General features: G+C 45.2%; 1 protein-coding gene across 3 annotated transcripts in view; it reads right to left on the reverse strand.

The window, feature by feature from the left end:
• The window catches only part of EEFSEC (eukaryotic elongation factor, selenocysteine-tRNA specific), a 130,801-nt gene extending 121,135 nt beyond the window's left edge, over positions 1–9,666 (reverse strand). Inside the window, exon 1 of one of the 3 annotated variants that reach the window (XM_075831782.1) lies at positions 9,231–9,664. In XM_075831782.1, coding sequence (XP_075687897.1) covers positions 9,231–9,522 — 292 coding nt within the window. In that variant the 5' untranslated portion in view covers positions 9,523–9,664. Of the gene's footprint in view, positions 1–9,230 lie in introns of all 3 variants that reach the window. The other 2 variants (XM_075831784.1, XM_075831783.1) reach the window with 2 other exon arrangements.
• Positions 9,667–18,174: the final 8,508 nt, after the last annotated feature.

Genomic DNA, 18,174 nt, shown 5'->3' on the forward strand with positions numbered 1-18,174 from the left:
TGTTGCAGAAATATTCTACCCGATACATCAGCAGCACAAATCTCTCTGCTGTACTGATTGTTTGCTACAATGTATCAGTGCAGGTAAAATGTATCAATGTGGAGTTCAGACTGTTTAGCCCACTGAGGATTGTCTAGACTGGGTTGAACGGTAGCAAACCCCCAGCCTCAAAATATATAGGTCTATATGGGTGTTTCAGCTCCTGGATGTAAAAAATAATATTTTTTTAAATTCTATGACAGCAAGCAGAGATCTTAAAGTGTGTGTGTGTGTGTGCGTGTGCGTGTGCGTGTGCGTGTGCGTGTGCGTGTGTAAACCTTGCCATTTGGTTATATTATATGTGAAATCCCTGCAGGGAAAACATTAACCAGAAACATGCAGAGCGCTGCTGCCACTTAACCACGTGCGTGCTGGAGCTGCAGTCCCGAGGTGCAGGGACTGTGCAGCGTATCATATACTGCCTCCTAGTTTCGCCTCCCGGATCATAGAAATCTGCTCGGTGTAAAGGCTTGAAGTGGTAAAATATATTCATTCTCAGGGAGGAATCAGGTGATACACAAAGGTTGTTGTGTAACCAAAACCCCCAATATTGTAACACACCCATCTTTCCAAATCCTGTTAAAGAGCGTTTCCCCTTTAAATTATAATTAAACATAAATACAAGTTCTCACAAGGGTTGTCACCCAGCTTTCTTACATTCCTGAATGGTAAATCATTGCAGTTACACATGTACTGGTGGGTTCTGGACAGGTGAATGCCGCTTAGGACTGTTTATCATGGCTGCCGTTAACCTGGAGCCCGGAGTGCCAGGCTAGTGGGATTTGGGACAGAACTGTTCTGACACTTTCCATGTCGGATTTTTTACATCTCGCTCGTGCCCGTTATTTTCCTATAGGGAAAGAGTCAGCAACCTTCGGCACTCCAGATGTTGTAAAACTCCAATTCCCAGCATGCCCCGTCAGTCTTTGGATGGAATAATAAAGCCTTTGGCCGTCAGTGCATGCTGGGAATTGTAGTTACACAACAGCTGGAGTGCTGAATGTGGTTGCAGCCATGGCACATTAGCGCTTTCACTTGCATACAGAGCTAGCTTTGAAATCTCAAACTGAATGGGGGTTCAGGGCGACATTCGGCAGGTGCTATAGGGGGGGGGGTCTCGTCTGGCGCTACACTCCCTATCAATCTGGGGTCTGCACCTCATGCTCTGGAGAAGCTGGAGACAGATTACGTCTTAAAGTCCACTCTGTACAGAGAGCCGTGTGGAACAGTCCATGTATTTTCATCATGCAGGAAGTTCTGGTGCCTGTATGAGTGACTCAAGTGTAGTCACCGAAGCCTGATTCACACTGTTGCTATGCAACCACCCCAATGTGGAAGATAGTGATAGAAGAAGCAAGAAAAAGAACAGTTAAGGGACTGATACATGGAATTCCTTAATAAAACACATGACAAACTTCAGTTTTCGTCAGAGTTTCCCTTTAAGGAGCCCACGTGCAATTAAATAAATAAAAAATATTTCCAAAAAAATGTGTCAATTATAACTCATATGAACAATAGTATACAGTGTATCTTGTGTATATATCATTTCTGATAGCTCAGACATCCGGCCTACAGGCAAACATGAATTACGCACAACAAAAACTCTTATAAATTAAGTTACCCTAAGACATTTGCCCTAATCAAGGGACTTCTCTGATCCGCAGCCAAAAAGTAGCTGTGCCGGTGAATAGGCAGACGCAGGAGATATGATAGATTAGATCACCGAGGGCATTGATTCCGTCCTCCTTTATTCCCTTTAAATCTTAATTTGTTGCAGGCAGCAGCTAAAGAGACATGTCTAAGAGCAGAAATCACTGGAGACCTCAGGAGAGGGGGCCGGGGTGGTTACTTAACCAGCAGATAGAGATGGCGGGAACAGCGACGGTGGCCGCTGGCATCAAGCCGTGGCAGAACGTACCGTCTAGCCTATTCAGAAAAACGCAAGCCTTATGCAAGTTATTTAAACTTTGTAACATACATTGTGTAACAATTCCTGGTGGATTTCAAGATATATGCTTGCTGTCAGTGAATGGGGACCATCTTATTTACATTTAGAGGCTAGGAGTACCGTCTCTGGAGGTCATTAATATTTCCATTCACTGACAGAAAGCAGAGTTCTTGAAAAAATAATACACTTTCATTATACAGTAATTATCTTTATTTGCATTAAACCACTTCAAAGGGATCGTTTAATGTGCTGCACGCACCATCGGTGAAGCAGTCATGGCCATGTGCTGTCCAAAGTGAAGTCACATGACCTCCTACTCTAGTGCTGTATGTTCCAGAGCCTCTGTGTCAGTCTTTACTGCAGTTCTGGCATTCTATTCATGATCCAAAATTGTAAGAGGTCAGATAAATGTAAATAAGATGACATCGGTGGCTTTAATCTATAGGGTCATCTGGAGTTGACCTTTGGACAACCTTCTGAATCTGGCGTTTTATTTAGGGGATACCGAGGAGGGAGGGGGATAAACTTGCATACATTAAAAGGGGTACTCCAAATCCAGTAAAAAAAAAAAGCTCTGATATATTCGGCCTCATCTATCACAACGATCTAACAAAAAGGGGGTTGGGGAGTCAGACACCCGCTGATCAGAGGATAGGACATCGATATTACACTCCCGGAAAACCCCTTTAAGGGCACACACTATAGATTCCCATACATAGGAGTCTGTATACTACGCCAAGGCTCCTGGTTTGACATTTTGATGCGACATTTCACATCAACTTTCAAAAAGGAAACCTACGAGAATCCGGTACGTTCCAGCGCCTTCCTCAGCGCCAATTAATATGAATTAAGAGAGAAGCGACCCAACAATGGGCGATACATGGGGACACGCATTCTCTGTGCTGACTGTTCACATCTCCTTCTGCGGCCATTTAAACAGTTGTTGGCAGAAAGAACAAACTGAGGAAAAAAATATAATAGTGAAACACGATGGCTGAAGCTGATTAAATTCATGACATGCAGGAAAAACAAAGGAGGGAACGAGGCCCTCAAGAAGGATTCATTGATTTGTCACCGTGACCTGTTCCCACTCAGGAGAGACTCGCTCATTCAAAGAATGGCCCATTGTCTCGTCACTTTCTTTCCGTGGGAAAAAAAAAAGCAACAAATATCCGATAGCGCCCATTTTATAACGGTGGTTAAAAAAAAATAAAAAAATTACGTCTTAGGCTTCGTTCACATCTCCGTCAGGGTTCCGTTGTGACGTTCCGTCGCAGCTTCCCATCAGAACGGAACCCTGACTGAGACACGAGCGTATTTCACGTCCGTGACACGCGCGTGAAAATCACGGACGTTGCAAGGACCTATGTAAGTCAATGGGGCCATTCAGACATTCCGTGTTTTTCACGCATCGTGTGTCCGCTGTGTGAAACTCACTGCATGTCCTATACTTGAGCGTTTTTAGCGCATCACGCACCCATTGAAGTCAATGCGTGCGTGAAAATTACGGACAGCACACGGACGCACATCTGTGTGCTGTGCGTGATTCGCGCAACAGTTGCTCAAGAAATGATGGGGGAAAGAAAAACCCCTCCTTCATTTCATAAACGTCAAAACCGCGTGACACGCACCAAACGCCGATGACGCACGGAACTGCAACGCACGCAAAACGCACACGTTCGAGTAAAGAAGGCCTTAGTCAGGGTTCCGTTCTGACGGGAAGCTCCGACGGAACGTCAGAACGGAACCCCGATGTAGACGTGAACGAAGCCTTAGGGCCGGTTCACATCAGCGTTGGCTTTCCGCTCCGGGGTTCCGTCGGAGGTTTCAGTCGGGTGAACCCCGCAACGGAAAGTCAAACTGAAACCACAGCTTCCGTTTCAGTCACCATTGATATCAATGGTGACAGAAACATTGCTAATGGTTTCCGTTCGTCACCGTTCCGGCAGGTTTCCGTTTTAATGACGGAATCAATAGCGGAGTCGACTGCGCTATTGATTCCGTCGAAAAAACTGAAACCTGCCGGAACGATGACGAACAGAAACCATTAGCAATGTTTCCGTCACCATTGATATCAATGGTGACTGAAACGGAAGCTGTGGTTTCAGTTTGACTTTCCGTTGCGGGGTTCACCCGACTGAAACCTCCGACGGAACCCCGGAACAGAAAGCCAACGCTGATGTGAACCGGCCCTTACAAATCAAAAGAAACCGAGGCAATTACTACGGACTTCTATGGGTCGGGACCTCGTCATGTTGTAACTTGGCGGCAGTCGCTTCACGGTCACGCACCTACTAGCAGCCATTTTTTCTTATTGGATGTTTCCTTCTTTTCCTCAGCCTTATGTACGGAGCTGTTCTCCCCTATACCTCTGTATATATGGCTTCCTATTGTGCATGCCACCATTTTTTTTTCTGTCAGATCCGCATAGTAGGAGGTACACCAGAGGCCCCATGCAACTCTATGGGAGCCTATTAGGGCTTGTCCACACACAACGGAATTGTTGCAGAAAATTACTGCAGCAATTCTGTTGAAAGTCAAAGGCTTCACCCTGCGGCCAAAACGCACCATTTCCTGGCAGAGAATGGTGCGTAAATTGCTGCGTTTTTCTCAATGTTGGGGGATGGTGACGTCTCCTCTGAAAAACTCAGCAATTCAGTCCACTTTCCGCAGCAGGAATTGACATGCTGCGATCCGCAGGTCAATTTCGGCTTGGAAATTTTACGCAGCGCGTGGATGAGATTTGTTAAATCTCACCCACTTTGCTGTGTTTTTTCCGTCTGAAATCCCGGCCAGAAAAAAAACGTGGCAATTCCGCAGCATGTCGACGAGCCCTTACAGTTCAATACAAAAAAAATGGAGGTTGCTCAAAGCTGTAATACGACCATGTGATTAAAAGAGTTGCCCCATATTGTCCCCTATTGGATGTTATAGAAGAGGGAAATGTATGGCCGGCCATAGCCGATTACCTCAGAGATCGGAAGAAGCGTATGGAAATGCTCGTTTACATTTACATGGCCAAAAAATATATAAAAAAAATTTTAGGGGAGGATTATTAAAACTGGTGTAAAGGAAAAGTGGAGCAGTTGCCCATAGCAACCAATCAGATTCCACCTTTCATTATTCAGAAGCCCTTTGGAAAATGAAAGCAGCGACCTGATTGGTTGCCACAGGCAACTACTCTACTATTCTGTAGCACCAGCTTTGATAAATCTCTGTCTCTGTCTCCATCGTCTGAATGAGATTTTATAATAGGGAACGTTCACAGAATTGCTAAGGCCTCATACAGATATATTTTGCACAGATCCGTTAGGGTATGTTCACACAGTGTTTTCAGGCGTATTTTGGGGTGTTTACGCCTCGAAAAACGCCTGAAAAAATGGAAGCAGAACGCCTCCAAACATCTGCTCATTGATTCCAATGTGAAATACGGCGTTCTATTCCGACGGAGCGGTTTTTTTATGCCGCGTTTTCAAAAAACAGCACGTAAAAAGACGCTCGCGAAAAAGAAGTGCATGTCACTTTTTGGGCCGTTTTTCATTGACTCTATAGAAAACAGCTCCAAAAACGGCTGTAAAAAAACGCAGCGAAAATCGCGAGTGGCTTAAAAAAAAAAAGAAGTCTGAAAATGAGGAGCGTGTGAACATAGCCCAATAGGGAATAACGCTCAGAAATTGACCTGCAGTGCGGTTTTTTTAATCCGCAGCATGTCAATTGTATTTGCGTAATCGCTGCTTTTTTTATTGCGGGTTTTCCCAATTGAATTCAATGGGACGGTAAAACCCGCAACAAATAGAGGTTGCGATTTTTGCGGAGGAAGAGCTGCGATTCCCCTGCAAAAATAGTAACTAGGAAAAAAAAAAATGTTAAATCTTATATTTACCCAGAATCCTGTGCTTCTTCATCCAAATCGGCTCCCTGGGATGACGTTTTATCCTATGTGACCGCGGCAGCCAATCACAGGCCAATCACAGGCTGCAGCGGTCACGTGGGATGAAATGTCATCCCAGGAGGTCGGCTGCAGGTCGTTAGAGGGATGTGTCGCCATGACTACAGGTAAGTATGAAACTTTTGGTTTTTTTATGTGGAGTTTTCCGCAGCGGACATTCCGACCAAAAAACTGCAACACAATTTGGAGCGGTTTTTCAGCCGGAATTCCCTTCGGCGCCCAGGGCGAATACACAGTGCGCTTTTACGCATCGTATCCGCCCTGTGTAAACTTACCTTTATACGGCACTCCTAGAAATGTTTGGGCCCATAGGCCGGATTCACACAGAGTTTTTTGCAGGAGGAAAATCTGCCTCAAAATTCAGTTTGGAATTTTGAGGCAGATTTTCCCTCTGCCTGCACGCCGATTTTCGTGGTGTTTTTCGCCCGCGGCCATTGAGGGCCGCGGGCATAAAACGCCGCAAAATACGCTTTCTCTGCCTCCCGTTGATGTCAATGGGAGGTCATAGGTGTAAACGCCCAAAGATAGAGCATGTCCCTTTTTTTTCCCGCGAGCCGGTATTTCCACTCGCGGGAAAAAAAACGCCTACGCCTCCCATTGAAATCAATGGGACGCATTTTCGGACGTTTTTTGGCGCATTTTGCGGCGCGGCTTCCACGTCAAAAAACTCTGTGTGAACCCAGCCATACTGTACCTCTGCGTTATGTGGCGGTTTGGATAGAAATCCGCGAGATAAAATATCATGCCATGTTCACATGCTGTATTATGGAGGTATTGCTTCTAGAGGAAAACGGAAGTCCCTGAATCGCGACACAGCGTAAGACGGGACTGTAGGGACTCCGTGTGCGGTCATACAGGCTACAGATTTGGTACGGATTTTCCTCCTGGATTCTGCACCAGTAATACAATCTTTCCTAAATCCCACTAACCTGCTGCAGAAATAAATCTACACAAATTGTAGAGCGCAGGGCAGAAATGACAATCACAGAAAGCGCCACCATATAGATGAAATTCACAATAAACCCCACATATATGGTGCAGAGTTTCCTGTGGATGTGACTGGACTGGGGCTTCGTTCACACCTGCGTCGGGACTCCGTTCGTGGGTTTCGTCGGACCTTTCCGTTAGGGGAACCCATGAACAGAATCCAAACTGAAACCATAACCGACTGCGCTATTCATTCCGTCAAAGCAACGGAACCCTTACACAACGGTGACAAACGGAAAACATTTGCACCGGATCCGTCAGCATTGAAATCAATGGCGATGCAAACGGAAACCTATGGTTTTCGTTAGGATTCCCCTGACGGAAAGCTCAGACGGAACCCACGAACGGAGCTCCGACGCAGGTGTGAACGAAGCCTAATACAGATAAACCCCTGAATATCACTGTCCTGAAGAAAACATGGCTTCCCATTCTCTGCATTTAATTATTTTTCCATACGTTTAAATTGGATTTTACTACAGGTTCCCATGTTTCTCTGCTCCACATAGCGGCTTTCTTTCAAAAACCGCGCCACTCCTGTCAACAGGTTGTGTCTAGTATTGCAGCTCAGCTCCATAGAAGTGAATGGGGCTGAGATGCAGTACCACACACAACCTGTGGACAGGAGTGGCGCTGTTTTTGGTAGAAAGCATATGTGTTTTTTCAATCCTGCACAATCCCTTTAATTCTTGCTGTATCAGGCCATGATATCACGAGCTGTAACCCACGACATGTGGCCTGCAGCTGTCAAGACATGTAGAGAGTTGGATTCATGCAACCCCTGGAAACTAGTACAATATAGAAGCAAGAACTGGAACCGGTAACACAACTTTTCCATTGCATTACTTTTTTTTTTGTCAGTGAGGTCGAGACTTGGTACGTGGAAGAATATTAAATATTGCATACATTCAGATTCTACACAATTCTCTTTCCTCAGTTGGACAATAGGAACACATTTGTTCTGGTCTGATTCATATTCAGTGGGCAAGTGAATCTATTGTTCTCTGTTATCAGCCACTCATTCTTCAATATGATGAGTGAGAGGAAGTGCAGAACAATCCCTGCCCTATGAGATGAGGGGCAGAGTCACTACAGAGGTGTCCACCTAATAGATGTACAGACGGAACAGCTTTCACAACCAGGATTTCTTCTCCTTGTATTTTGTAAGAGAAGATGGCTGACGGACAGGGGCATTTAAAGGAGTTGTCCATGTCCAAGATTACAAGAACATAGCCGCTTTCCTCCAAAAAACAGCGCCACATCTGTATACAGGTTGCGTCTGGTATTGCAGCTTCCTTGAAGTGAATGAGGCTGAGCCGCAATACCACCTGTGGACAGGTGTGGCGCTGTATTTGGAGGAATGCATCTGTGGTTTTCTAATCCTGCACAACAATTTCAAGAGTTCATCAGTGACACGGGAGGAAGCCACGCCACAACGACACAGGCAAATCCACAGGAGGTTTCACCATATAAGTTTTTTAAAGAGAGTTTCCAGTTTTAGTTAAACCTCAGTTATTGTTAATTAAATGTTCCGAAACTTTCTAATAGACGTTATGTTTCAATTCCTCACCATTTTCACGATCTCTGCTTGCTGTCAGTGAAGGGGAACACTTATCTACATCCAAAGGTTGATAACCCATACAGGCTCAATTCTGCTCACAGCTAAAGTCTTGTTACAATGTATCCGGTCTGGACTCCAAAATGATACACTTTACCTGCACTGATACATTGGAACAAACGATCAGGACCAGAGAGAGCTTTGTGCTGCGGATGTATTGGTTACTTTTCGTGGACTCCGTATTCCCACAGCAATGGGAAAAAAAGAATTTCTGGGAAAGCAGGGTGACAACTAATATGGCTGCCAAAACAGCAACACAGAGGTATTCATCCAGCTTTCCTATCATCCTGAAAGGCGATTCTGCCTAGTTACACTGTGATACATCACCTCCTCTTTTTTTAGCTAAGGAACTAGGCAGATTTAGGCAGAGCTCAAGAAATGCTTGTCGACAAGCCCCGTGGGCGCTGTAATGTCAGCCAGATTGGTTGTCAACCCACTTTACCAGAATCGGATATAAGTATTAATTGTAACAAACCCTCAGCAGTGATAAGTATTAGTTATGTTCCCGTTTTCAGCTTCTGAGTGTAAATAACTGTCATATTCACTGACAGCAAGCAGAGATCTTGACAATGTTACGTAAACTAAACACAATGTATTTTGTTTTACATAAACCTGGAAACCCTTAATAATATTACTACTACTACCCTCATCCTCCTCCCCAGCAGTCGTGGCACATACACACACTCACTCACCCCCTATGATGGTCCTGATGAGGGAGGCATGGCCCGGGCAGTCTACCAGGGTGAACTGCAGCTTCTTGTAGCTGGTGTGGCTCAGGTGCTCCGGCAGCGGCACAGAAAACGAGGAAAAGCCGAGGTCCAGCGTGATCCCTCGCTCCCGGCTCTGAGGGTTCTTGTCAAAGGCGGCGGTGGAGGCCGTGGTACTGAGCGCCTTGGCCAGGGACGTCTTCCCGCTGTCAATGTGCCCCAGCACCCCGACATTAAAATTCAGCGTCTCCCCAATTGCAGCCATGGGGGCAGCCATACATGCGTTCCAGTGTGAAACGCTCTGCTTCCGCGTTGTGCGCCGCTAAACACTTCCGGTCGGAAACAAGAGACCAAGCATATTAGTTCTGGCAAAGGGGAATCTGGAAAGTATCATTTATGCTACATTTTTAAAAATTTCACTAATAGACTTTTTTTTTTTTTTACTACACAGAAGGCATCTTGTTTAACAAACACAGGATGTGGACAATTAATGGAGATATGCATATTAAATTAGCCATCTTATTATATTCATGTATATGAACAAATTAAAGGGGTTTTGCGATCCATATTAATATATTACTATTTGCTCAAAATAAGCTTTGTGATTTGCTTTCCTTTAAAATTCAGCAATGTTACCACACTACCGGTTGCCAGGGTCCCCTGCGACAGTAATGTGGTGGCGCTGGACAACACGTTATCGCACATCAATGGCAACAAGGAGTGGTGGGGGACCTCCGTAAAGAGCGGCAGAGATATTGAAGAATATAATACTTTTTTTTGTTTTGTTTATAAAGAACTTGGGTGTGTAGCAATATATTTTTAGGGTGCAGTCACACGCAGCAGATTTGTTGCAATATTTTCTGCGACTAAAAATCAGTTCCATACATCCTAATGGGGGTTGTTTCTGCAGCATGCACATGGATTTCTGCCAACCCCATTCAGATGAATAGAAAAGTCACAGACATTTCTGCAACAAATCTGGCACGTGTGAATATACCCTTAGGGGTCGGAGGTTCCCTTTAAAGCTGGTCATAGAAATGATGCAGCTGTCACAATTTTTGATGGAATTTAAGGAAAATCTAATGTCTGTATGAAGTGGTAGACAAGGGACGGACTGGTTTGATTTTTACCTGTCAGACTCCTCTTTTTCCGCCCAGAAGATAAGCGGCATCAGATGTAATGCCAGCTGCTTATCTCCATGGATGACGGCTGTCAGATAACCCTTTGTTTAGACGCTGCTCCCTTTAAAGGGATGGTGTCATGAATTATTTTTTTTTATCACATTGCTTTTAATGTAATATTTTCAAAAACTTTTATTAAATTGTGTTCTCATGTTTTACTTTTTTATGTTTTCTGACTTTTACTTCTCTATGGGGGCTGCCATTTTTTTTTTCATCTCTGTATGTGTAGATTAACGACACATACAGAGATGGAATACGGCACATACAACCCCATAGAGAATGCGAACGGGAGCCGTTCAATTCGCAGTTGCTTGCGCCGTCTGTGTGGGAACGGCGCACGCGCCGCTCCCACGGTGACCAAAACGAAGCACGTTCGTAGAGCGAAATCCGGCGCCATTTTCATGTGGACCGGAAGCCGCTGCCGGACAGTAAGATGACGACTGCCGGCCGCGGCTTCCGGCCATATGTTCAACGAAGCAAGGCAGAGAAGCGTAGACCAGCGGAGGCGGCAGCAGGAGCAGGTAATTTATGTTTGTGTATGTTCGTGTGTATTATGTTCGTGTGTATTATGTTTGTGTGTATTATGTTCGTGTGTATTATGTTCGTGTATTATATACTGTCTGTTGAGCCCTGTATCTAATCCTCCTACACTGTGCAGTCGCTCAGAAAATGGCGGCACACAGTGTAGGAGGTTTGAACATTCAATCCCCTCCTTTCTCCTTGGACTAGCCAGGATAAGGGAGGGGGGATTGTGTGAGCTCACTAGAGCGAGTGTGTCTACCCCAAATTTGCAGCATAAAGCAATGAGGTTGCTTTACCACAGTGACCATGCTGCAATTTTTGGAACTGCTCCCTCTAGTGACCAGCACAGGGAAATGTTATAAATTAGAATCTAATTTATAATATTTCCTGACTTGTGAAAAAATTAAAAAAATTAAAACAATGTGTAATCACTCAAATAATAATTGTTTAACTGAAAAAAAAAATAATAATTTCTAGCGACACATTCCCTTAAAAGAGTGTTCTGGGATATTTTTATATTCGGAGCAGCTTTCATGGACTAATATAGATCATTTTGCAATAATTATTTGCAAATAGCCCGTATAGCCAATAAGCGTTCCAACCAATGGATACGATTCCCAATAGTCGGAAATATATGGCTGGTCACAAAAGGATCGCAATAAATGCAACCCATCAACATCCATATTGTTCATAATGAATCCTATAACAACATTACCTTCGTCATAGAGGAAAAGGAGCCAAATTTGTCACGTTATGGTAATGTATGGCTGCGTTACAGCCGGGGTCTAATTTGTAACATTACTCCTTTACCGCTGAAACGTACAATTCTCCGATGATTAACAACCCGCATTATCATATTTACCTCGAGCTGTTTATAATCATAATAATCTCATGATTAACTCCCATAAATAGGATTATTATTCAGTGGGAACGGGCGCATAATTTCAGCCGATTCTACACGTGTGTGCGTCTACCTAATCTTAAAAAAAAAAAGTTTAGCCGCTTCCAAAGTAAATAAATTTCCCTCAAATAAATAAGCCATTCATTACTCCGGAGTCCCGCATTAGACTTGGTTCATGTCCATAGATTGTACCTTTTCCTTTGTCGAAATCCGATACACGACCGCAAATAAATTCTAAATGTTTAGTGCATGAAGCACTTACCCCAGAGAAACCTAAAACCGACCTGCATAATATATTTCCTTTATCATGGAGACTTTGTTTTCATTCCTATAGCAATCATAGAATAAGCACACTCGGGGAGTAGGAAGTAATATTGGCAGAATATGGCGGGGTTAAATGTTCAGGTCTCACACATTTTCTTCCATATTTATATTGAAGGGGACGAGCTCCAAAAATAACAAAGTTCTTGACAGTTTAAATCCATCAAACTTCAGTGATATTTAAATGGTTGAGGGGAACCTGAGCGCGCTCTGCAAATCTGGCTATTCCGACTGTATAAACAAGTAGGCCCCTGATTCCTCCACGGATATCACATGACAGGCGAACTAGACGTAGCGATGGGACATACGTAGCGATGGGACATACGGTTAAATAATGTTGGGCTTGCCCTTTCCTATAAGCAGCGTTGCCTATCTGATGGTTTTGAGGAGCGGGTTTATATAGATAAATTTGCAATGTGTTTATAAGGGGTTCCCGGTGGTGTCCCGCAGTCCTGGGTCGTTGGTGGCATATCCTGGTTTCAACTTTATCTGCGTCCTCAGAACACAGATACAGTTAAATCCAATGGTGGAGAAAGGAACTGTCAGCTCCCTGCTCCACCATACACTACTATGTAACGCATCGTGAACGGTTTGGCGCAGACAGGAGTGCAGTGACATAATCGGGCCTGTCTGTGCCGAGCCACACATAGCACAGAGTGGAGAAGCAGAGGGATCACCTCCAATCGTCGTGGGAACGAGGATAGGTGAGTATTTATTTTATTATTTTTATTATGCACGCTGAAGGCATTATACTGGGTGGGGGCAGCTATGGGGGCATTATACTCTGTGGGGCAGATATGGGGGCATTATACTGTGTGGGGGCAGATATGGGGGCATTATACTCTGTGGGCAGATATTGGGGAATTATACTGTGTGGGGGCAGATATGGGGGCATTATACTCTGTGGGCAGATATTGGGGCATTATACTGTGTGGGTGTAATGATGGGGGTAAGGAAACAGACAAGTGAGCCCTAATCTACTCGCCACTCGGTCCCTGCCTACTTGCAACGACCCGCCCTAGGCGACGGGATACAACTGGGCGACGGTCCCTACGCTCAATAAGTGCCCGACAGACAAACAGACAAGGTTACACAGAAGCAAGGGAAAAGGGGCAGTTGCCCACGGCAACACCGTGAGCAACAAGAGTGGTGAACGAGCCGAGTCAAACCAGGAGTGTACGAGGTACCAAACGCAGAGCAGGAGAGTAGTGAACAAGCCGAGTCAAACCAGGAGTGTACGAGGTACCAAACGCAGAGCAGGAGAGTGGTCAGAAAGCCAGGGTCAATATGAAGCAGGGTCAAATGGTTCAAGAAGCTGCAGCAGGGCCAGGAAACAAAACAAGAAGAATCACAAGCAAGGAGGAACAGGAAAGGCAGGTATAAATAGACAGAGGGCGGGAGCTAGCTCCGTCTGGCCAGGCTGTGATAGGCTCTTCTAATCCTAAGCCTGCCATCCTGAGTGGTGGAAGATGGAGTCAGTCTCACAGACATAGAAGCAGGTGCAGACTGATTACCTATGGGCGTGGATACAGAAGCTGTGCCTGGCAGATCCTTAACAGTACCCCCCCCCTTTATGAGGGGCCACATCCCTTTCTAGATGGACCTGGTTTATTGGGGAAACGAAGGTGGAACCTCCTGACCAATACCCCAGTGTGAACATCCCGGGCGGGTACCCAAGTCCTCTCCTCAGGCCCGTATCCTCTCCAATGGACCAGGTACTGGAGGGAGCCTTGGACCATCTTGCTGTCCACAATCTTGGCCACCTCGAATTCTACCCCCTCAGGGGTGAGAACGGGGACAGGAGGTTTCCTCGAGGGAGCCAAGCACGGGGAGCAGCGTTTAAGGAGGGAGGCATGAAACACGTCGTGTACTCGAAAAGATGGGGGCAACTCCAGTCGGAAGGAGACAGGATTAAGGACTTCAATGACCTTGTACAGCCCTATAAACCGGGGAGCAAACTTCTTGGACGGGACTTTAAGGCGCAAGTTCTTTGACGATAGCCACACCAGATCCCCGACCATAAACAAGGGGTTAGCAGAACGTCTTCTATCTGCCTGAGTTTTTTGTATGCTCTGGGATGCCTCTAGGTTTTTCTGAACCTGGGCCCAGACTGTGCACAGTTCCCGATGAACGACCTCTACCTCGGGATTGTTGGAACTACCAGGTGAAACGGAGGAGAATCGTGGATTAAGCCCAAAATTACAGAAAAAGGGGGAGACCCCTGACGAGTTACTGACCCGGTTATTAAGGGAAAATTCGGCGAGGGGAATGAATGAGACCCAATCATATTGACAGTCAGAGATAAAACACCTTAAATATTGTTCTAGAGACTGATTAGTCCTCCCGGTTGGCCTTTAGTTTCAGGATGGATTGCAGAGGAGAAGGACAGATCAATCTCCAACTTTTTACAGAAGGCTCTCCAAAACAAAGAAACAAATTGTACCCCTCTGTCAGAAACAATATTGACAGGGACCCCATGGAGACGCAGGATGTGTTTGACAAACAAGGTAGCTAACGTCTTAGCATTGGGTAGTTTTTTGAGGGGCACAAAGTGGCACATCTTACTGAAGAGGTATACTACAACCCATACCACCGACTTGCCTTGAGATGGAGGCAAATCGGTGATAAAATCCATGGAGATATGGGTCTTCAAGAAGCTGCAGCAGGGCCAGGAAATAAAACCAGAGAATCACAAGCAAGGAGGAACAGGAAAGGCAGGTATAAATAGACAGAGGGCGGGAGCTAGCTCCGTCTGGCCAGGCTGTAATAGGCTCTCCCACTCCTAAGCCTGCCATCCTGAGTGGTGGAAGATGGAGTCAGTCTCACAGACATAGAAGCAGGTGCAGACTTATTACCTATGGGCGTGGATACAGAAGCTGTGCCTGGCAGATCCTTAACAGTGGGGGCAGATATGGGGGCATTATACTCTGTGGGCAGATATTGGGGCATTATACTGTGTGGGGGCAGATATGGGGGGGCATTATACATTGTGGGACAGCTATGAGGTTTTATACTGTGTGATGGGCACTATAGGGCTTTATACTGTGTGCGGCGCTGCTATGAGGCATTATACTGTGTGGAGGCCACTATGGGGGCATTATACTGTGTGATGGGCACTAATAATACAGAACCCCAGTTTTTAATAAGTACAGACCCTCTACAGACTAAAAACCAGATGCCCTAAAGAAATACAGACTCCAGACACCCCTTAATACAGACCCCAGACCCCCTTTAATATAGATCTCAGACCTCACGTGCAGACATTCACCTCTCCCCATTGTTGTAGTGCTCTTTACTCTCGGGCGCTGCCGCAAACAACGTCCTGACACCGGAGTCGGTCCAGGACTATAAAGGACTGCAGGAACGGGGAGAAGTTTGTATATTTTTAAGAATGCAGAATAATCACCATAAGGCCAGTTTTAGACAAACGTAAAATGGGTGCATTTTTGCAACCTTATTATGGCCCCAAGTCCCGGTCCAACCGTGGATCCAGTGACATGAACTACCAGCATAGCAGAGTTTGTCGTGTGTGAACTGCAGGTCTTCAGACATAAAGGGTGCATTCTCATGTGCCGAATAGCTCCAATTACCGCACGACATAACCGCAGGCGTTTTACTGTAAATTACTGCAGTTTTGTAATGGGGTATTTGCCCACATATCTTGTACAGGTAAACATGTATAACCATGTGTTACAACAAGCCATGCAGACATGGAGCAAAACCGCAGAACTGTAGTAATTTGCAGTAAAACATATGTAGTTTTGCTTCACGGTAATTGGAGACAATAAGCATGTGAGAATACACCCCTATGTTAGGTATTGTAGGTGGGGGGCTCACCACTGGGACCCTACTTATCCAGAGGACATACAGGAGAAAACAGTGCACATCTGTTCACGAGTACAGCGCACCTTACCAAATGCTAGGATGTGCCTAGAGAGACAAGTTTAAAGGCTATGTACACCTTTGAAAACTTGTTTGGTTTTTTATTAAATAAAAATGTATATCAGTGTGATTGGTGCGACTTTGTATTCATATTTTATGAAAAATAATTTTTACTTTTTGAGATACAGCTGCTTTGTATCCTGTATACAGAGCAGCTGTATCTCGCGCTGAAAACTGTATCCGTCAGGTCAGCGGCACTGACGGGTTCAGTGACAGCGGTCCTGCATGTTTCTGACACGCAGGAACCGCTGTCACTGAAGCAGTCAGTTCCGTGGACCTGATGGATACAGGATTCAGTGCTAGATACAGCTGCTCTGTAAACAGGATACAAAGCAGCTGTATCTCAAAAAGTAAAAATTATTTTGAATAAAATGTAATTACAAAGTTGCACCAATCACACTGATATACATTTTTTATTTTTAAAAAACATTTTTCAAAGGTGTACATAGTTTCTGTTCGACTTTTTTAGAGAAATCGATGTATGTAGCGGTGTACGGGCTCAATAGAAAGTCTATGAGCCCGTACACCGCTACATCGGCTCTCCGGAAAGAGCTGAACAGAAACAAAGAGGCTCAGCACTCACACAAGCGCTTCTGCCGCTTCGTTTTCGTGATTGGTGGGGGTCTTGGACCCCCCACTAATACAAATATCTGACATGTCACTATGACATGTCAGAAGTTTGTTGAATGTTTAGTTACCCTTTAATAAATCTAAGGCTCTGTTGATATTTGTGTCGTGGTTTCCGTTTATGATGGAAACCACGACTGATTCATTGGACAATGGATACCACCAGTGCTAGACAAATCCCAGTGACTTATAATGGGTTCCATCGGTCTTCGTTGTAGTGTCCGTCAAATCTGAAGGAATCGGAGACAGGGGATCTGAATGAAGCCTCCGACACAGATGTGAACAGAACCTTAAAGAGGCTCTGTCACCAGATTTTGCAACCCCTATCTGCTATTGCAGCAGATCGGCGCTGCAATGTAGATTACAGTAACGTTTTTATTTTTAAAAAATGAGCATTTTTGGCCAAGTTATGACCATTTTTGTAGTTATGCAAATGAGGCTTGCAAAAGTCCAAGTGGGTGTGTTTAAAAGTAAAAGTCCAACTGGGCGTGTATTATGTGCGTACATCGGGGCGTTTTTAATACTTTTACTAGCTGGGCGTTCTGATGAGAAGTATCATCCACTTCTCTTCAGAACGCCCAGCTTCTGGCAGTGCAGACACAGCGTGTTCTCGAGAGATCACGCTGTGACGTCACTCACAGGTCCTGCATCGTGTCGGCACCAGAGGCTACAGATGATTCTGCAGCAGCATCGGCGTTTGCAGGTAAGTCGATGTAGCTACTTACCTGCAAATGCTGATGCTGCTGCAGAATCAACTGTAGCCTCTGGTGCCGATGTGGCCGACACGATGCAGGACCTGTGAGTGACGTCACAGCGTGATCTCTCGAGAACACGGCTGTGTCTGCACTGTCAGAAGCTGGGCGTTCTGAAGAGAAGAGGATGTTACTTCTCTTCAGAGCGCCCAGCTAGTAAAAGTATTAAAAACGCCCCGATGTACGCACATAATACACGCCCCGATGTACGCACATAATACACGCCCACTTGGACTTTTACTTTTAAACACGCCCACTTGGACTTTTGCAAGCCTCATTTGCATAACTACAAAAATGGTCATAACTTGGCCAAAAATGCTCGTTTTTTTTTAAATAAAAACGTTACTGTAATCTACATTGCAGCGCCGATCTGCTGCAATAGCAGATAGGGGCTGCAAAATCTGGTGACAGAGCCTCTTTAAGCTACATTCCCACGAGCGTGACAGATTTATGCATGTAAAAAAAAAACGCATAAATCTGCTCCGTGTGCGTTGCGTTATTGCATCTGTGTGCTTTGCGAGTGGCATGTGTTTTTCACTCACTCGCAAAGCACTTTTTTTTCAATGGAATTGGTGTGCAGATGTGCATCCGTGTGCTGTGCGTGGTTTTCACGCACCCCTTGACTTCAATGGGAGCGTAGGTGCGTGAAAATGCACCAATATAGGACATGCAGTGAGTTTCAC

Source organism: Rhinoderma darwinii, chromosome 7, assembly GCF_050947455.1.
Source record: "Rhinoderma darwinii isolate aRhiDar2 chromosome 7, aRhiDar2.hap1, whole genome shotgun sequence".
NCBI lineage: Eukaryota > Metazoa > Chordata > Amphibia > Anura > Rhinodermatidae > Rhinoderma > Rhinoderma darwinii.